A 20,093-nucleotide genomic window follows, 5' to 3' on the forward strand; every position below is an offset into this window, starting at 1 on the left:
AGCCATGAGTACTTTTATTAACTTTTCTCTTCAATCGGAACTATGACAATATCGCCGTGTTTGTTTCCGCCCGAGTCGTTATCCCGTTGTACCGTCTGAGGATCGTGACGTGGTGATTGGTCACTGAATTACATATTGAAAACTAGAGTCAGCGTTAACTACATTGTGATCAGATCGCCGGACGTCTGCTATACCTATTTATGCGTTTTAGTTTATGTGGAATAAAAAGTTTGTTCGGTTGTTTTGACGGGAATCAAACAGTTTGCTGCTGATTTGTCTGGTAAGTTAGCTGAGGCCTCACGGAGACCAGATAGCATCTGTAGCTAGCCGTATGCATGACTTGATTTCAGATATTTTTACAAGTTTTAAACCGGATTTAGCTATTTGGTCACCAGCCTGTGGTAAGTTTATACTGCTCATTGTCGGTTAACCAAATTGTCGTCGCCTGAAGATAAACAGTTAACGCTAAAGACGAGAATAGCCAACAATACTCGATTAGCTTGTTAGCTAATAATAAGGCGGCTACTTTTCACTTGTAAGCTAACACTTGACAGCTGAACTTCACTCAAGTTTCTTTAGCTTCGTTATTGTTAGCAGGGAAGCTAGCTGACTGAGTTGGATAAGGGATAATGCTCTCATGTGATTGTGCTTGTGTCATCTTCCAAATTAGATCACCCGGGCTGTGTGATCGTATTTGCAGTGACTGAGTGACCAGAAGCGAGTCGGCGGCAGCATGAAGCTCTACAGTCTCAGCATCATCCACAAAGGAGCGACCAAAGCCAACCTCCTCAAAGCGGCGTATAACCTCTCCTCCTTCAGCTTCTTTGAGCGCTCCAGGTGGGTCTGACTGAGTAGCATCTGACCGATTAAACACTTTATTGTCCTCGTTGTGTGTGTGTGTGAATTGTCTGTGTGCAATTAGTAACATTGTGCTCTTTCTTCTGGCAGTTGCTTTGGCAATTCGATGATGGATCACAAGCGTCAATGCAGTGTTTAGTATAAATAATGTTGCCTGACCATGCTGGGATACTTTTCCACCAGTGACAATCTTGTTTTGGTTTATTTAGTGCTCAAGAGTTCATGACCTTCACCAGTGCCTTGATTGTTGAACGGACATCACAAGGAAGTCGTGCCTCTGTCAAAGAACAAGGTAAGAAAGCAGGTTCAGTCCAGTCTGAAGAGCATGTCAAACTTATAATTTTTACTATACTTTAATACTTTAATTTAACATCATTTTAACCTATTTTGACTCAAATTATGAGATAATGATCTATTTGGTTATATTTGAGATACCGTCATTTTAATTCTGCATGGAAACATTTAACTTGTGTCTGTTTTTGTATTTGGTCTAGCTTGTATCAGTGTCACTCTAGACTTAGATTTCTCACTAGGTTTGGTGCCACCGGGTCTACACAACAGTACCAACTTTGTGTAGTTACATGTGAAGCATAAGTACATAGTTAATATTTACAGTACCAAGGGCATCCTGATAGCAGAGGGGTTAATTTATTCATCATGTAACAAATTATACTGTTAGCTGCTCTTACATAGACACACCAGGTCCCTTTCTATACAGCACATTAACCCCCTTTTTACTCACTAACCATGAAACAAGCTGAATTATAGAAATGATAGACATGTGTAGCGACATATTTCATGAAGCAAGTGTTAAAAAAAATGTCAAGAAAAGCACAGCCAAGGTGCACAATGATTACATATTGGTCATCATATGCAGAACATTGTGCTAACATTTATTTGGAAAATTCAGTTTTACTTCTGTTTTTCTTCACAAGTGTGGCGACTGGCTCTGGGTTCACCCTTACCATGAATGCTATTTCTAATATGCTCCTGCTTTGATAATATCATACATGGTTCCTCTCTTCTTTCAGAGTACCTGTGCCATGTTTATGTAAGAAACGACAACCTGAGTGCTGTGGTCATTGCAGATGCTGAATACCCACAGAGAGTCTGTTTCACATTACTGGACAAGGTCTGCACTAAAACATGTAGATAAAGACACATAATTATTGCACTTTGCTGTCAACTTCAATAATTAGCCTGCTCTCTGTGTTTTTTTTTTTTGTTTTTTTTTAGGTATTAGAGGAGTTCTCCAGACAAGTAGACAGTATAGACTGGCCATCTGGTAATCCTGAAACCATAAACTACAAAGCCCTGGATATTCACCTTTCTAAGTACCAGGTTAGTTTTTAATCTGTTCAACAGAAATTATGTCAAAAGAAGCCCTGATTGTTTACTAAGTAGTAATGAGATGTGCTATTACATAAACGTAAAGATGGAGGCATAAAGATGAAATTCATGAATCAGTTTGTGGTTGAGCTTATTTATGAAATCCTGTCAAATGGTCTGTATGCAATAGCTTTGTACCTGACCTTTGTTTGTTTTGTTTTTGTCTTTTCCTCAGAATCCCAGGGAAGCAGATGCAATGACCAAAGTGCAGGCAGAGCTGGATGAGACCAAGATCATTTTGGTAAAATACCCCCACAAACTGAGACCCAACACTTTAATCTATTCAATTGAATTCAACTTTATTGTCATTCACACAATGTGCAGGCGTGTGTAAACAATAGGAGGGCTGCGGCTTCATCAAGATAGTGCATGGGTGGGGAGCACAGAGGACAGATGTAAAGACACATAGTACAACTCGTAGTGAATAAGGTGGCATATGTCTGAGTTATGCAATAGAGTGATCAGGTGGTTGAGGTGGTGGCATCTCTGCTGATGCTGACACCTCTGCTTGGATAGGGTTTATGGTAAATGTCTTATGGATAAACTAAAGACCAGAGACTAGTATCAGTGCATCTGCATGCCCGAAACCTACGGAACATTTCCGTCCTTGTTGAGCCCAAATCTTTACTCTGCACACTATTTCATGAACAAATATTTTGTCTCTGTAGCACAACACCATGGAGAGTCTGTTGGACAGAGGAGAGAAACTGGATGATCTTGTGGCAAAGTCAGAGCACCTGGGACTCCACTCCAAAACCTTCTACAAGACCGTAAGTACTGGCATCTTGCCTTAGCAACACTGGACTGAAAGTCTAATGGGCATTCACTGTTTTAGATGACTGACTGTGTGCATGTGTGTTCGTGTTAAACCTGCAGGCACGCAAACAGAACTCATGCTGTGAAATCATGTGATGTTGCTGCCTCGTCCTCGTGGACACGCCTCTCTCTGCCTTTCTGCTTTTCCTACAACTCCCATCATGCACCTGCCACCAGCTCTCAACACAACGGACAGAACGGACACTGTCTAATCCAGGATGGGGCACCAGGATAAGAGCAAGAAAGGGTGCAAAGTGGCGGTCAATCGGCAGCGTGACCTCTCCAGATTGTGGCTGATGGGGGCTGAAGGAGTGATGGGGCTCGGTTAGGGGAAGAAGTAACATTTCAATTATTTTTCACCTTTCCAATGGTAAACATCTGTGTGGTGTTTCAATACCAGCTGGGGACATAATAGTGTGACGTTGTGTAATGGTGATGTATTGTTGAAACGTCCTCAAACCATTTAACGTCTTTCAGATTCAGTCAGATCTTAATAGTTTGATTTCAGAAAGTATTAACCACGGTTGTGCTTCTGCTTCAAGGCAACTCTGACAATCTCACAGTCTTGTGAATTCATAAAATGCGTCACTGTTTCGGTTCAGTTCCTCTCTCTTTGTCTTGCAGGAGTGAGCTTTGTTGCCCACTAGGTGGCACTGTTTATGTACTGTATCGTTCCAGTGAGCCTCAACGTTGAGGTCAATCCAAAACTCTTAACGTGAGCCAAGACAGCAAGTCGCTGCTCTGACGTGTGACATCGAGATCTCACTGAATTGTACAATGATTTTGAAACATGTTCGCCAGACCGCATTAAGTTGCGTGACTTCCTTGCTTTTCTCTGTCTGGTAGTGTTAAATGAAATCGTAAACATTCCCGCTTTGGGTGAGTGTGTTGTTGAGTGATGGTGCATCTTAAAGCTGGTGAGAAGTGGGAGAATAGATGGAACATGAAGAAAGGTGTTTCTTCATAGACACAGCCTTATTGCTGTATGGCTAACATTTAACCCCCTCCTGTTTTGTTTAAACGTTATGTTGTCTCATGAGAAGGACTCTCTTCGCATACTGTAGTCATGCTTTTCTCTCTGTTTGCCAACACGCGTTACATTTTTAGAGTTCGAAAGCCCACTCAGGACCTCTACAGTCCAGGGCTCATCTGTACCTCTCAAACCTGGGGTCACTGACATGTGACCATCGCTTAATGTGACTGTGGTGATTCTGGGAATCCTCGGGTGCTGCTAAACTCTGGCCTCAAGTTTTTCCTAAAATGGCTCCAACGTTTGAACAAAGACGAGACATGTGTTGAGTGATATTAGAAATTGAATGATTTTACATCCCAGTCTTATTTTAAGACACTCCAAGAGACTTTTGATTTTGTTTTTTACTGTCAGCACTGTTTCTACTGAGGCCTGACTGGGTAGAAATGTCTTCTGGAACTGCTGATCAGTTTAAGATCAAGAGATGCCTTTGGTGGTGTATTTTAGATTTTTCTCTGCTCACTTTCTGCTGTATGTGTGTATGATTTGCTGATACACAACATCTGCAGGCTGCATTGATGTTGAGTGCCTGTATGTGAGGAGTGTTGTGTGTGATCTGAATCGCTCTTTCTGCTTTTACAGTGTAAACTTTTGTGCAATATCTCTGCAGACTGTTGGCGTATGTCTCTCTTTAAAGTGGAGAGAATAAATGGAACTATTTCTCATGAAGGACAGTAAATTGACCTTTATATGTGCTATTCTTATTACTAATTCCCACATGAAGCGTGTCCAGGGTTGTTTTTGGCATATTTGTTTAATTTCTTTTCTTTAATTTCAAAATTTCCAATTAATGTGCTGAATTTGAAACTCTCCTCTTTGAAATTATGCTGTAGCTATTTGCAGGTTGTGTCTTATACTGACCAGTGTGTTTAACAGTCTGCATTAAACGTTTAGATCCAGATGTGGTTTGCAAATTTAAAACTTCAGATAATAAACAGTTCTTTTCTGTCTGTAATAACAGTTTGTTTTTGCTTTGTTCAAACACTGATTGTTTACAGGATATGTATTCTTAAGCTAAGATAAAACACACAAATAAATGACTTGTGTGTGCTGGTGGTATTTTCTGGCACTTGAGTGGTATTGAGGTGTCGCGGGAAATTATGTAAAACAATGTAAACTTTGCCTGTGCAGTGTCTGAAAGTCAACAGTCCTATCATTACTATTCTTTAATCACCCTGCTGAGTGGCCTCTCCTCTCTTCTCCACTCTGCTCTCCTACAGGAAGGTCAGCTGAGAAGCTGATGCCTCCTTCAAGTGTTGTAGGAAATGCCGATTCTTACTTAGAAAGGAATTCGTAGTAGAACAGGGTGTACTTCTGTAAAATAGGTAATTATCACAAACAAGAGGTGGTTAATGGCGAAGTCCTGTAAAGAAGTGTTAGCCCATGTGTAAACGTAAAGCATGCATTCTCAGAAATGAGTTTTCACCTGTTTTTAATTAACACAGGTTACAAGACATTCATTCTGTATGCCAAACAAATGTGATTGAACGGAAGCAGGATATTAAAAACGCAAAACAAAAGTATAATTTACGTCAATATTTATCGCTGACGTGTGGTGATGGAAAGTGCGAACCCTGAAGGAGCGCGTGAACGCAGCACGAGAGGCGCGTCTCGACGCACAGCTGAGGTGAGAAGAGAGCAGCGAGAAGTAATGAAGGCTGACCGCACAGCCTCAAAAATGTGGACGGAGGTGAAAAACAAGAGCATGACTGCCGTCAGCGAAGGGAACAGCTCGAAGGTAAGAAGCTCGGAGGGAGGACGCTGCTTTTTTATGCCATGTACCAAAAACACGTCTGTTGATCCAGGTCTCTCGTGATTTAGTCCCACTTTAGGCGACGCACTCTTTAACTGATGTACTTGTTTACAAGCCTTCAATAAGTAGCGTTTCACTCAGGTTTTAACTCGGACCGGAAGCTGCTTTGTCACCCCGCTGCAGGAACAAGTGTTTCTCAGCGCAAAATGTTTTGGAAATATTTGGGTCACTTGTGTTTCCTTATCTGGCGTGTTTTCCTTATCTTTGCGCCTGAAGTTGCCCGAAGCACTCTGATTTTCCACACTGTTGGACTTCCTGCAGAAAGTTTCCCACTGCCTCTGTAAGCGGCACTTTTTCCTTCTTTCTTGCAGTTGTATTTGTATGAAGTGGCCAAGTATCCGAGCTGGAGTGCTGGTGCGTCCTATCCTGTCTGTGCCCTGTGCTCTACTTCTTTTTTCCCCCCTTCAAACACGAATGTTTTGTTGCTTTTCAGATGGTTGACCTAGATCTGCTTACTGGGCAGCTGTCACACACAGTTCAACAGAGAAACGGTGAGCTTTATCTCCTCTATCCTCTTCTGTTGCAGTCACAAGCTCACCAGGCAGGTCCGGACAGTTGATCTGGCTCATAGCACTACTATAGGATACTCTCATGCTTTTTCATTCTTCAACTACATCAATGTCCACCACAGTGGATACAATCATATTATTACAACAAAAAGGGCCTTAATTTTGAGTGCCAACATCAGATAACAGTTCCAGATAAACACGGGAATCCACTAAATTCCATTTAGTAGTATGTCAGCTTTGATATAGACCGGCAATCAAAACTCCTTTTAGCTCAGAGCAGCACACAGCAAATAGCACAATTCCAGAGAAGCTGAGTCGTCACCACCAGAAATAAAGCTGCAGAAGGATGTCATTTCTTGAATGTGGCAAGAGGAAAATCATGCAAACACACTGTGTGAAACACTGTTTTCTTCACCCATCTGCAGATTAACAATGAGCCGTTCAACTGCTAGATCTTTACCTTTAGGACTCACGTGCACTTTTTAAATTTCATTTGAAGTCCAACATCATCTCATTAATGATTTGTATTTCTTTAAATACAATGTATCTTCTTTTTAAAAGAAAAAAGTATTTCTGTGTTTTCTGTCATGAAGGTTCAACTGCAGCTGCTACTCGCCCTTCTCGCACAGAGGAGTCTTTAACCGCGACCAGTGGAATCATCCCTGGTAAGTCCCTCTTGGACCAGAATCTGATGTCTCTGCAGACCCTGTAAGACCTGTTTCAGAGGAAAAACAACTGATTTGTCAGATGTGCCACGCTGAGCTAACAAAGACCTCCTGTGTCACTGCGTCAGAACCACAATTAAAAGGGAATTGAGTTACACCAGGGGGCATTAAGAGAATTCAGAATCATTTTATTTGGCTGTTATTTTTGGAGTATGACTGCAAAGCAAAGGGTGTCGTGTCATTTTGATCAAATTGCTTGTGGTTATTTTCATTGGCCGTGTCAGAACCTGAGACTTTCCAGAAATACTCCTTTCTGAGTCTGCTGGTTTTCATCATACACATTCAGAAATATCCCACTTCTGTCTCTGTGTGCATTTGTACAGGCGGCGTTTTGGTGACTTTCCCAGTTCAGCTTCCTGCTTATCATTTGACCACGAAGAACAGTTTTTTTTTAGAGCTTTTTAACACGCACACATATTTGATAGGCTATTAGCTCTTTGGTTTTTTTAACTGCATACTTTTCCATTTCAGGACGAGGCTGTGCTTAGCAGAGAGTGAAAACCTCTGTGAATGTAGCTTGTGTTCAGGTCTTCACTATGTCCTTATCCTGTGGGATTATTTTTAAGTTTATATCTAAAAGAATAATCTAAAAACTTTAAAAATAATCATTTTCTTCACAGATGAATGAAATGATCAGATAGATTCTTACTGTATACATGTTTTTTTAAAATACCCGTAAAGACAACCCCCTGTGAAGCTTTGGCGACCCCTAGTGTACTAGAGAAGAATTTTTGCAATTTGCAATTTTTGGGGACACCTTTTCCTGCCTCTTTTTGTAGTAGTAATAGTAGTAACTAACTAACTAACTAAAGGTCGTGCTGTCGTCACACCTAAACCACACCTGTAGCTGCCAGTAGTTCCTCAGAGGACGCCGATTGTTCCGAAACAACTGTGGTTTGACTACACGCGTATAACTTGAAGCCGGGCCAGATGGATTCTCGCGTGATCTCATGTGATCTTGCAAAGCCAGCTGCCTCACAAGGCAAGCTCACCAGAGCCAGACTGGACGTTTGAAGGGGGCAGTGAAATTCCTCAGGTCTCAGCAATGGTCAGTAATATTATGCATGCGCGACTGTAGTGTGCAAAGCTCTGAAAGATGATATTTACAAATACAACCTCTGACAGGAAGGGAGAAATTTCCATATAGTTTGTTTCTTGCAGAGTGGGGGAAGTTTGTGACATATACTAGTGCAGTGAAGATGGATTGGAAAGTGCATGCACAGTCACAACATTAACTGATTGTGTTTGTTTTTTTGTCTCAGGTTTCTGCAAAACTCTGCAGGAGATACAGTGTACTGTGCTACGCTCGGCGCATGCACGTGTCCCCATGTATAAGTGTGTGTATTGTGTTGTTTTTAAGTGCAAATAAACATATGTATGTATGCTTTTAGGTGCAATCGCTGCCACAGTGTTCATTGCCTTTTTCCTTGCGCTCTACGCTGTCCTCTGGAAGTGCATGGTGTCACCACCGCAACGGTAACAAACAGACACAAGCTGACACAAATCAAGTCACAAGCTGACTTGATTTTGCAAGATTTGCTGGATCAACTTGATTTTGATGACACAGCGATCTTGCAAACTGTTATTCGTTCATTCGCATTTTACCGTCACATGTCTGAACTGTAAATTGTGCTGCTGTTTTATTGCAGTTTGCATTGTAAACACACTCTTTTGTGTTTCCCTTTCAGAAAGCACAGCAAGGTGAGGGTAAGAGTACAGCAGAGGACCTCTGCGTGAAGACTGGCCCCTGTTCAGCAGGTCATTGTGGATCTTAATGGTGCGGACTGAAATCAGAGAGCAGACTTTGCTCTCAGTCAGAGAACAGCACCAGTGTGACAATAAGAAGATCCTCCTAATGGATCCAAAGATCAAACTACAAAAGACCTGACTCAGCTGAGTGGATGTTTCCCTCAGCTTAACTGTCTGCTGGTGGCTCCTGTTGACTCTAAGCTCCATGTTGATGTGAAACTCTTTTTGGCAGGTCAGACTGTGCTGCTTTTTTTTTGTTTGTATTTTTCCTGTAACCTCTGCACTACTGAGGGACGTGGCGGCTGTGACCACAGCTCGCTCCAGTGACCAATAAGCTGTGTGTACATGTGTCTGAGAGAGAGATTGTGGTATATTTAGTACATATAGATTTTGCATGATTTTTGCATGTTTTGTGCCTGCACCAAATGTACAGTTAGCTTTTAAACATGTCCTCTTTTCTGCCGTAGTATTTCTTTATAATAATTTTGAGGTTATGGTGTCAGTAGGCTTCATTTCCGTTTTCCTTGTTTTCAGTGAAAACTCTTAAAGCTGCCAGGATGTTCAGGAAAATGAGCCAATCAAGTCTTTAGACATCATTTACTCTTGAAACCTGTATTTTAATTTGTTTTCCTCTCTTGTCTGAAATTCACATGACTTATTCACTTCACTACTCAGGATGCTGTTACTACTCTATGACCTTTGACTCTCTATAATAAACTGTGACTTCTGTTTTTGACATTCAGTGGACTGTGAATTTTAATAAAAAGTAACATCGGTCACACTTTAGTGGAACTTCCAATGACATTGAAGATATATGCAGAAACTTTAATGATACTGAGCAGTTAGCAGATTCGGTGCCGGTTCTTCTCCAATCTGTGTGTGTGTGATGGGCATGTGCTGTTTGTTACATGCTGCTTGATCACGGCACCGCACAGAAATTACACTTTGTTGTTTTCAGAACCAGTTCTGAAACTCATAAAAGAGGGCAGCTCCCTAACAGTTATTTGCCTCCATCAACAAGTCATTTTGCAGGTGACATCCATGTCTGTCCAGACTCATATAATATATGTAGTGAAGACTTAATAAAAAAGGTATTAAGTGTATTTTTTTTTTGTGAAATGGATGTTATCACCATATTGACATGCATGATTCCAGTGAATAATTTCCAGTGGGAAACAGAGGAGCACAGAGGACTAATAGAGAGCTTCATCACATGGTGCAACAACAATCACCTGAAGCTCAATATCCATATCACTCACCAGTACCTTGGGGTCCAAATCAATAAATTACTGGACTGGACTAAAAACACTGAAGCCCTCTACAGGAAGAGGCAGAGCAGACTGTTCTTCCAGAGGTTTCCTCCATTTTGTCCATTAGTAGGAGTTCTTCCTCATCCGGGTCAAGGTCTCAGATCAGGATCGATTGATTTTTGACATTGTGATATACTGAACATACAGAAAGAATTGACTTTGTTAAGAATCATCGTCTCTTAGTGAGCAAGTTCATTGAGAGGACATTGAATGTGTTCACATGCTTGGCCAATATAGCTGATTCTGATAGAACACAGAGTTGTGGCCATGACAGCAGACGTTGCTTTGAATATGGATGCTGCTGCAAAGAAGCCACAAATTATAAAATGTGGATGCTTCACACACATTTTCAACTCGGCAGCAGGGAAGATCTCTACAATCAGCACAGTTTCGAGGTGGACTCAAGACCAAGATTAGTGTCACCAATTCAGTATTAGACCAAATGTGAAATATGGTCACAATCTCTCCTTCTGTGCCTGAGTGATGGTTGAATAAAGGCCAGAAAACTGTTTCTGCAGAACATTATGATGTCACACTGAAGCTGACCATTAACCTTTCAAATATAAAATATCATCACTTCATAATTTTATCCTATAAGACGTTTGTGTAAAACTTCATCATAATTAGTGTACGAATTCTTAACCAAAAGCTCCGGTTATTGTATACAATCATTTGAAGGATCAGTCATAGATGATGAGTTTTTAAATGACAGTTACAAGTATGACAACTGTTAAAGTCAGCCAGTGAGATCATAGCGACACTTTATTCTTACCTGGAGTTCTACCCCGACCAAAACCAAGATCACGCTCACACACAGCTGTGTTATTCTTGGCTCACAGACACAGCAACACACAGTCATTTCCTGCCATAAACCGGTAGTGTGTGCATGAAGCTGCACTTGCAAGAATAATTCCACACCTTCCTGGGATGCCTTTGAAATGACTAAAACAAAGATCAGGATTGTTCTGCTACCTACTCTACTACCTCTACCACCTCCTACGACGTGACAATTCAATACAGGTTCTGATTTTCAGAAATACATTGTGATAAGACCATACAAGTATTATAAAATAGAAAAAGTTGGAAAAAGATGCACACACTCAGCTGACTCATCAGTGCTGCCAGCTGCATCCTGTACATAACATCTGGTTGCTTCACACTTTACAGTGAGTTCCTCTTGTGTTATTGCGCATACTTTCACTTGGAACAGCACCAGATAATTTATGGACTCTATTCTGAGTAGTTTAAAATACTCTTCAGCTTACCTGCTGCGTGTTTTCTGCTCCACATACAGCATGTTACGATAAATACATTTTTCCAGTCAAAATCTAATATGCATATTTGTTAAAATAAAGCATAAATACAAAATTATTACAAATTTTAACAGATTCACATTATGTCTAATGAACAAAGCATCTATTTACAGTATGAATACTCTTGAAATGGAGACAAAAAACATACTGTATGATATAGAAGTTTGCTGGTCTTTATACTTATAAAGCATCATTGGAGATATAACCATATACATCACTGCATGATTCCTGCAGACTCTCAGAACGTTCATTTGATTCACTGGACATGGCTCGCTGTGCCTCAGACAAATCCTTCTCCATGGTGTGGAAATAAGTCTTGTTTGTGACGCACGCCGTATGTTGAAGGGCTGTTGAGTCCCAGAACACTGTGGTTGACTGTGGACAGTAGTCTGCTTGGAGCGGCACACGGGCGAGTGACAGGGTCGAAGGGGGGGACCGGGAACCAGGAGGGGGCGGTGTGCTCAAGGGTTCAGGATCGCTCAGTGTAGTTGTTGCATTCACAAAAGGTCTGGTGTTCAGGATCTCAATGTCGCAGCAGCTGCACTCCTCCACCTGCTGAGCCTGCAGCCTCTCACTGGCCTGTACAAACATGCAGAGGGGATTACGATAATGTAAGATAGATGCATGTAAATTAGATAATAGAAGCCAGTCCATATCTGTGGGCTTGAATTGTATTTTTGTGGCATCGTTGGGCAAAAATTCAGACTCTTTTTAGTCCATTTGGACTAGTGGGTTTGGTGGCAGGGATTTAGCAGAGTGATATGAGGCAGCTGTGAGTGAGGCAGAAGTTTTTGCATAGTTGCACAGGTTTTGCCTAACGCTACTTTATTGTACATAAAATGGAGTGTGTGCGTGATTACACCAGGTAGATCAGTCCAGAAATGGATCTAATTTGCTATGCAAAGTGTCCACAACAGGGATCTCCAGGGAACGACTGTCTGTGTTGACTTTCAATCAGAAAGCAGGGGGTCATGGGGGTCAAGGAGCCACCTGAATATATAGAATCACTTAGTGCTTCAAATTCAGTTTGTTGAAATAGTTAAACATTTCCACGCTCTCTCCATATTGTGTACTAAATTTTTCTTATTGTTAGCACATCGTAGTTGTTTCCTCTCTTTGCAGGACTTTCCTGTTTCAATGCTGTGTTCATACCTCGTGCAGAAAGCTGTCTAACTCCGGAGTTTTGATGTTCATACCAGCAGGATAAGCAAATATCTCCCTCAGCCAACTCTTCAGCCTGGAGGAGAAACAGAACAAAAGAGAAGATGGAGGAGAGACGTTCCAGCTTGCCCCCCACAGGAATGAACGTTTTAGTCAAGATTTAAAGGTGAACTTATGTACATTTTCCCTTGAGGCCACAGGAAAATGATGCAGCACAGCAGCAACACTATGGGAGTCAGTATCCTGGCCAAGTGAGCAGAGTCTACCAGAGGAAACCGAAGATGACAAGTTTACAAAATCAACTGTAAAATCGTAAAATTCAAGTCTTCATGCTGGAATTTTAGTGCTTTTATTCAACACAACAACAACAAAATTAAAATCTGTCCATGCGTTTAATTGTTGCATTTGCATGAACGAACTGCATTTTGTTGGGCTCACAGTCGGTTCTGGTCCTGATGGTGATGCTGGCAGGTAGTCCAGGCCCCTCCTTAGTGAGAGCGCTCACAGAGAAAACATAGTCTTGGTTCTGCTGCAGACCCTCTATGGTGACAGACTTCCTCTGAGGATCTGCCACTGACACGTTGAACAGATCTAGATGTACACAAGATTATAAATGCCTCGTTTCATTGTAATGACTCAAACCAGTGTTTATCTTAGACTGCTTCTAATGACCAAATTAAGTGTTATTACATTTTGCATGTTTTGTTTTTTAATACAGAGAGAGATCAGGAACAGTGGTAGGCTTTCTTCTGCGCTCACTTGCAGGATGATGTCCAGGCAGCGTATCAGTTCCTACTTCCTGCACTGTGACCAGGTAACCAGTGACAAAGGCCGAATGAGCCGGATCGTCCTCGCTGTAACGCCACTCCATTGTCACAGATGAGGAAGTACTCTGAACAGGTTCAACCAGAGTCGGGGACTGTACAAAGTCTAGAGAAAAGAAGGTGGTTTTGAGGAAGGAAGAATCAATGAGAATTAAAGCAACAGACTTCACTACAGTGACTTTCTACCTGACGCCTGCACTGCTGAGCTGATGTCAGAATCTGTTGCAAAAGCTTTGTTTTGACAGAAACTGCCTGCTGTCTTTTTTTTCCACTGATCTGGCGTTTGTGGCTCTTTTCTCATCAAAGACATCAGTCTCTAAATGTGCATTGCTTTCTTTTCTCAGCTCCCTCCTGGCAAACAGGAAAGACAGTGTCTTGTATATAGATGTCATCTGAAGAATGTCTTCATTAGAGCCTCTGATGACGGCATCCTGTCTCAAGACCTCATTTCTCCTGCAGCGCGCCTCACTGGCCGGCCTGTTGAGGCACCAGTTCTGAGACACCTTTTAAACCCCTCTACTAAATGCATATGAGACTAATTAATTAACCTCATGAAGAAATATGGTTGTCAGATGTGCATAAATATAAGCACACAGACACACACTTTTTCAGCACGACTCACTGAGCTCTTGTGAGTATCCAGTCTGCATCTCCAGTAGGCTGTGTCCATGTTCTGTGCATCCATAGATATTAAATGTGTACCTCCGGCCTGCTTTGAAATGTCCTGCAAAGTGAAGGTGTCTGACAATGAAAACCAAAACAGGAAAAACCTAAAGGATGCACATACAGTGACCACTCAAGGCAAAAAACTAAACGGAAACTGACGAGCATGTAGGGACAATGTGTTGTTTCCCTCTGGCAACTTCATCCATCGCAGAGAACAAGGCACCGCGTCTCCCAAGATGCACCACTCCACAGTATAGCCACAGGTGACAGTGTCCTGCTGGTCCCAGGACAGATTAAAACCGGCATCTGTGCTGCTGTTCAACCGCTTCTCTACTGGGAGTTTTTCTAGACAGAGACACAGAGTTCAGACTGTGGTAGACTGTTAAAATACCAGAAAAGCACAAAAACTTTTGTTTTGCTACATTTAATCTTAAAATGACTTTCTTGTCACTGGGTGATGATCATCGAAAATGGTAGAAATCCAACCTCCGGATCATCACCAAAGTCTATAATCCACTACATTTAGCAAAAGTTTGCTCATAAATTTTTGAGACTTCCAGCTGAAGAAATTCTATTTTCATGAAGGTAAGCTTTACAGTTCAGAGGTGTCACAGAGGAAAGGTGTTAACTTCATAATGATAATCTTCACAATCTCAGCTGATTCCACATGTGTTGCTCACCTCCGTCGTCCCTCTGTGGGATTGTGATGTGAGCAGGGACGGTGGAGCCGGTGTGGAGAACCGCCTGAACAGTAAAGTCATACCGTCCTGGATCGATGGAGACCTCTGCCTGGGTTTGTCCACTGTCCTTCCACTCTGTCCAGTTTTGCCCGTTGTGCGACCAGCGAACTATGTAGCCTTGGATGTTCACAGCAGCTGCTGAGCCAGGAACAAGCTGAGAACAAAAGTGGTCATGAAAGTTGGGAAAAGCTCATGCTGTGGTGACATATATCCCCTTTATTAAACTTGGAGTCTTACCGGCGTCCACAATAGAGTAACTTGACGGATGTTTGGGTTGGACAGCTGCTTTATTCTCCTCCATATGTCCAAGGTCAACAACGGATCTGAGGAAAGGGTCATTCAGTAGCAGGACCAGTACACTCGATGTAAGACTGCTCAAGGCAAAACTACTGCAGTACTGCCTTTGGGATGTGTATGACTTGTCTTGTTGGATCAACTGTTTCTTGCTTACTTAAAATAAAGTACATATAAAGAAAGGTAAGGAATTGTGGGAGGAAAATGTACTTTTCTGGTAGATGTGTCGGCAAAGCTGGACATCATACAACCATGATGTCTGGGGTTCATGAATGTTGAAGGGTAATTTATTGCTTGACTTACAAAATTGAATGAATTTTTTTGTTCCCAACTTGGCCTTTGTGTGGCCTTGACTCATTGGGAATGGACCAGACTATCCTGGCAATACTCACAGGTTGTGAAGGATATGGGCTGTGTCCATTCTCCCCAGAGCCTGCCATTGACAGAGCAGCGCACCCTGGTTGAGTAGCGGGTGTTGGGACGCAGATGTTCCAGGCTGTCTTTGCAGAACCCAGTCACACCTTTGCAGCTCAGCTATTTCGAGCACACAGAAAGCACAAACATGCACTACACTGGCCAACTTTCTGCTCTGCAGTATGAATGTTTTAGTTAAGCCAGAGTAAAGTCACCTCGGTGGTGCTTCCTGGGTCTGTATTGACCTGACAGAGGAGGTTCAGTTGAGACCAGTTCCCCTGTATGATCCAGGACACAGTGGCGTTTGTCACCCCGGGGCTCACTCTGTCCCACTCCACAACTGGAAACACTAATGGAGACACACACATGAAATCATGTGGGAAAGAGCGTTATCAGAGATCTGAGGGCATATTAAATTTTTTTGTGCATGATGTTTGAGTCTTTAGATGTTCAAAAACACAATCAAACATGCATAGTAACAACATATACTGTGTGTTCCATATTCTGTATGGATGTCTGCGTGACCTCTGACCTCTGTCAGCAATGTTGAAGCTGTAGCTCTCTGTTTCCTCTCCCAGCTGGTTCTTCACCACCACACTGATGTTGTATTCATCAAACAGTGGGATGGCTGGGAAAGTACAAGATGACTGCTCGCAGTTGATGGGAGCCTGGTCTGAGTTCCTGTATAGAGAGGAACCATCCGTAATAGACAATTTTCATAGAGCAAACAATCTGCCCTGTAACCCTGTTTAGCTGAATTTAAAATCTCCTTTGATTTTATCCTTTGAACATAGCCATGTGTTCAGCTAGTGATAAAGTTCAGTTTGTACACATGGCAGTGTCGTTTCTCAAAGCATGCATGCTGTCCATATTTACGAAAACACTGCCACCTACAGCTTGTCTGACGCTGTGACTGTTTGAGTTAATGTGTGCACTTACTCTATGTAGAGCGTGTTTGTTTGCTTGTTGCGATCATATGGGTACCGTTTTCTGCCTGAATCCCAGGTGCAAGTGACAGCTGTCATGTGTGATGTCACACAGCTGAGGTTTCTGGGCTTCTGGGGAGGAACTACGGCACACAAGCACACGCACACACACACGCACACACACACTTGTGTTTCCAGAACTGTTGGGTGTATGTCATTGACTTTCATTCATTTTCAACTCTTCACCCTGAAATGTAATGACTAGGTAAACAGATTTGTCCCCACAACATGGGTAATATATGGGCACCCACACATACACGCAGAGCTGTGTTTCCATTACTTTTGGGGACATTACATATTAACTTTTGTTCATTTTCTGGGGACTTACTCTCTAGCCATAACCATAACTTGCCTAACCTTAACCCAAGTCCTCACCCTAAAATTGAATGACTTACTTTATGGGGATGTGTGCTTTGTCACCATAAGGAGGCGTAAACAGATTTATATTGCCACGATGTAAATGACAAACACACACAGGTTTGTTCTTTGCAAAAATAAAATTAAAAGGATTTGAACAAAGTAATAATAACTTCTATCTTACTTACAGCTGACGTAGTTCCAGACATAATTCATCTTGCCTGTCGTATCTTTGCAGCTGAGTGACAGAGCTTTGATTACTCTTGTTGGGATGGTCAGGTTGTCCACAGCGATAGCCTTGACTCTGGCTCCAATGCTGATAAGAGGGTATTGGTTGTTATTGAAGGTCATGTTGGTAATGTGGACTCCGTTTGGGGGAACACAGCAGAACATGGCACGGTTGCCCTCTCTCAGCACGCGCTGATAGGGGAAAATCTTGGTCTTGTCCTTTGCTTGGACTCCTGCAGGTCACAGAGTAGAGCTCAGTCTCATGGATCTGGATCTGCCCAGCAGTGTACAAGCTCTTAGAAACATCTATAATTTCTGGTAGGTTTTGTAAGCCACTGAACTCTATTTAACATCAGGCCTTAGTACAAAATCTGAGGAGTGAAAAACCTCATGTGTCATTAAAGAATAAAGAGAAAATATTATGTTGCCTCCACAAATGATAAACAATAAAAATGTCATCCATCCAAAGTTATTATGGCCAGGCCTTGACTATGATGTGCATTGCAACAGACATTTGCAATGATTGCAACAGACCCTGCAACTGTTGAGCAACACTGCTGTCAAGATTGGTGCAAGGGAAGATAAAACAGACGGGAGCCTCACTCTTGCAGAGAGAACAGATGCTATTTGATATCATGATCTTATCAGTTAAACAGTGCACATGAGAAGCTTACCTGTTTTCTATGTATTTGGTTTAGTTTTTCTCGTGTATATTGGTGACTAAGAATCAGAGCACAGTAGCATCATCTCACCATGGTTGGTTCTCCAGTTGCTCCAGAGACTCGGGACAGACTGATTAAAGAAGTGTCGTATCCTGACTGAGTGATCGACACACTCCAGAGGCAGATCAGAGGTCCATGTCCATGTGTAGTCGCCTGAATCCACCGAAAATAAACTCACATTTCTCTAGATGAACAAAAAAACAGGGGAAAATAGTACATGAATCTCACAGGAATTTGTGATTATCCACACCATCACCAGAGCAAATGCTGCTAAAAGTGGGATAATGGAAACCATAAAATTACTAAGATGCAACTATAGAGCCTTTAAACAGCAAGAAATCCAGACAGCAGTACTCACATTGTAAATAATGGTGCAGTTTTCAGTGCGGCCAATCTGGATCTCATAAATGTCGCCCACTAAGCCACTGTGGTTTACCAGCCAGCTCACCAAGAGGGTTTGCTTGTCACTGATAGCCTGTAGATGACTGATGCTCGGCCTTGGCGGCTGCCAAACTATCACACAGTGCAAGTCATTGTACGTGAAGTTACAGGACATATTTGAGGAGTTTCAAAAATGAGAGAAAATTAGAATTTTTTGAAGATATTTTTTGGCTTTTCTGCTTTATTTAGCTGGAGACAGACAGGGGGCCTGGGCTGGAATCGAACCCCGGCTGCTGTGGTAAGGACTCAGCTTTAATACAGGGCAACCATCCCAGGGTGTCTGGAGTTTAGAGAATGTAAGCGAATCAAACTCACCAGCATCCAAGCAGAATCCACTGTGATCTTCAGAAAATGTTAGATACAGCCCGAGCAGGTTTATCAAGCATATCCTTACACTTGTCATCCTCTTGGTAGAAGCAAAACTGGAGTGAAATGCTGGCCATTCACTGCACACGCTGACTGACAGTCTCATGAGTCAGTGGTTAGTGGCAGCTTGCGCACAACTGCTATAAGAGCATTGCACAATGATGTATGATCATAGCCCAATAGGGGTGTGTAAATACACCGGAAACGCAGATGTCTGCCACCATAATTTTATATACAGCACAACATCAACATGGCACATCACAGTTCTGATTACAGAGATTACAAGAGAACACATATCAAACCAAATATCATTGATGTGGACAGTGCATGAAGCAATTTACACACAATAAATTATCAGAGAAGGAGGAACAGAAAACATACAGCCATTCTGTACAGAAATCACTTGGAGTATCAGATAGCAAGATTTTTGGCACTTAAGTGAGAAAAAAATAATAAGAATTTAAGTTCCTCTTCCAACATAGTGTGCATAGGTAGCCTTTCCATAAAACTATACATATATTTAATATTTATACAATAATGTCAGTATATTTCTATGTTTTTTTAGATACTCACAATCCCTTATAAATATTCTTAAAGATCACATGGAGAAGTAATCGCACTCTATACATAGTTTGGGGAAGGGCTAAATTGGCTTCTCAAATATTTCCATTTACTTGTAAGTGCTCATAGGAAAATAACAGCAACACTTCTGTCCTGATTTACTTTCGGTCCCAGTGTTCGGGGCACAAAGGTACCTCTGCCATCAAACAAGTGCAACAGATACTAAACAGAATTACAGTAGAAGTAAAAACATGGGGGGGGTACAAGTATAAAAGCTGATTTACAAAGAACTTGTTCGCTAAAAGGCACGGTGGTTTTATCACGCAGGAAGAGAGCGATTAACAGCCGCCACGTACACTGATAAAGGCACACATACAGTATCTGTGTATACTTCCTCTGTGCAACTATTCCCTTATTTGAACAGCCAGGTTTTTTCTAAAAAGTCAATTTAAATCCATCGCACTTAGATGGGTGCAAACGCACACGTACACAAAACACATATTAGCAACAGATATATTCCTGTCAGTCCAGTTGTAAGTCAGGCAGCAGGCTGCACTGCTCGTTTCTCTCCGATGATTCTCAGAGATAAACAATGTTCTCCTCGCCGGCCTCCTCCCCGTTCTGTCCTTCGAGTGAGAGGTAAGCCTGCGGGGGAAGGAGGGGGGTAAGAGAGGGGGACGAGGAGTAGTCGTCCTCATAGAGTCCTGTGACCTCTGACCTCCAGGGACCCAGGGATCGCCTGTCCAACGGCGGGCTGAAGTCTGCTAGAAGGAGAATAACGGAAATGCTTTTGAAAATTGAACAGTTTTTTTCCTCTATGC

At 42.1% G+C, this 20,093-nt stretch overlaps 4 protein-coding genes across 4 annotated transcripts in view; 2 read left to right on the plus strand and 2 right to left on the minus strand.

The window, feature by feature from the left end:
• The first annotated feature begins 98 nt into the window (after positions 1 to 98).
• On the plus strand, positions 99 to 5,133 carry ykt6 (YKT6 v-SNARE homolog (S. cerevisiae)). The gene is made up of 8 exons (XM_041936299.1): positions 99 to 280; positions 671 to 837; positions 1,068 to 1,150; positions 1,890 to 1,990; positions 2,095 to 2,199; positions 2,423 to 2,488; positions 2,916 to 3,017; positions 3,124 to 5,133. The coding sequence occupies exons 2-8, from the start codon at positions 734 to 736 to the stop codon at positions 3,157 to 3,159; spliced, it is 597 nt and encodes a 198-aa protein (XP_041792233.1). The 5' UTR covers positions 99 to 280; positions 671 to 733; the 3' UTR covers positions 3,160 to 5,133.
• Positions 5,134 to 5,637: 504 nt separating this feature from the next.
• Positions 5,638 to 9,622, plus strand: sb:cb288. The gene is made up of 5 exons (XM_041937586.1): positions 5,638 to 5,831; positions 6,340 to 6,397; positions 7,009 to 7,080; positions 8,532 to 8,616; positions 8,829 to 9,622. The coding sequence occupies exons 1-5, from the start codon at positions 5,652 to 5,654 to the stop codon at positions 8,875 to 8,877; spliced, it is 444 nt and encodes a 147-aa protein (XP_041793520.1). The 5' UTR covers positions 5,638 to 5,651; the 3' UTR covers positions 8,878 to 9,622.
• Positions 9,623 to 10,959: 1,337 nt separating this feature from the next.
• On the minus strand, positions 10,960 to 18,805 carry osmr (oncostatin M receptor). Its single transcript, XM_041937477.1, has 17 exons — positions 18,661 to 18,805; positions 18,263 to 18,417; positions 17,935 to 18,088; positions 17,143 to 17,415; positions 16,551 to 16,680; positions 16,144 to 16,292; positions 15,827 to 15,960; positions 15,590 to 15,731; positions 15,141 to 15,226; positions 14,844 to 15,057; positions 14,323 to 14,508; positions 14,120 to 14,221; positions 13,433 to 13,603; positions 13,112 to 13,264; positions 12,854 to 12,935; positions 12,665 to 12,749; positions 10,960 to 12,091 (listed from the first exon to the last, which is right to left on the minus strand). Exons 1-17 carry the CDS (start codon positions 18,746 to 18,748, stop codon positions 11,693 to 11,695), a joined length of 2,703 nt encoding a protein of 900 aa, XP_041793411.1. The 5' UTR covers positions 18,749 to 18,805; the 3' UTR covers positions 10,960 to 11,692.
• Positions 18,806 to 18,956: 151 nt separating this feature from the next.
• The window catches only part of LOC121606408 (rho guanine nucleotide exchange factor 28-like), a 35,928-nt gene continuing 34,791 nt past the window's right edge, over positions 18,957 to 20,093 (minus strand). The window contains exon 39 of the mRNA XM_041936714.1: positions 18,957 to 20,036. Coding sequence (XP_041792648.1) covers positions 19,852 to 20,036 — 185 coding nt within the window. The 3' untranslated portion in view covers positions 18,957 to 19,851. The remainder of the gene's footprint in view (positions 20,037 to 20,093) is intronic.

Source organism: Chelmon rostratus, chromosome 5, assembly GCF_017976325.1.
Source record: "Chelmon rostratus isolate fCheRos1 chromosome 5, fCheRos1.pri, whole genome shotgun sequence".
NCBI lineage: Eukaryota > Metazoa > Chordata > Actinopteri > Chaetodontiformes > Chaetodontidae > Chelmon > Chelmon rostratus.

Bases quoted from the DNA above. Each gene is read 5' to 3' on its own strand.
- ykt6 (XM_041936299.1), top strand. From the start codon at position 734: ATGAAGCTCTACAGTCTCAGCATCATCCACAAAGGAGCGACCAAAGCC. The intron at 2,489-2,915 runs GTAAAATACCCC...TTGTCTCTGTAG, and splicing joins ATGAGACCAAGATCATTTTG to CACAACACCATGGAGAGTCT. The intron at 3,018-3,123 runs GTAAGTACTGGC...TTAAACCTGCAG, and splicing joins CCAAAACCTTCTACAAGACC to GCACGCAAACAGAACTCATG.
- sb:cb288 (XM_041937586.1), top strand. From the start codon at position 5,652: ATGGAAAGTGCGAACCCTGAAGGAGCGCGTGAACGCAGCACGAGAGGC. The intron at 6,398-7,008 runs GTGAGCTTTATC...TCTGTCATGAAG, and splicing joins CACAGTTCAACAGAGAAACG to GTTCAACTGCAGCTGCTACT. The intron at 8,617-8,828 runs GTAACAAACAGA...TTTCCCTTTCAG, and splicing joins ATGGTGTCACCACCGCAACG to AAAGCACAGCAAGGTGAGGG.
- osmr (XM_041937477.1), bottom strand. From the start codon at position 18,748: ATGACAAGTGTAAGGATATGCTTGATAAACCTGCTCGGGCTGTATCTA. The intron at 14,509-14,843 runs GTGAGCAACACA...GTCTCTGTCTAG, and splicing joins CCCACAGAGGGACGACGGAG to AAAAACTCCCAGTAGAGAAG. The intron at 12,092-12,664 runs GTATGAACACAG...ATGTTTGTACAG, and splicing joins TAGACAGCTTTCTGCACGAG to GCCAGTGAGAGGCTGCAGGC.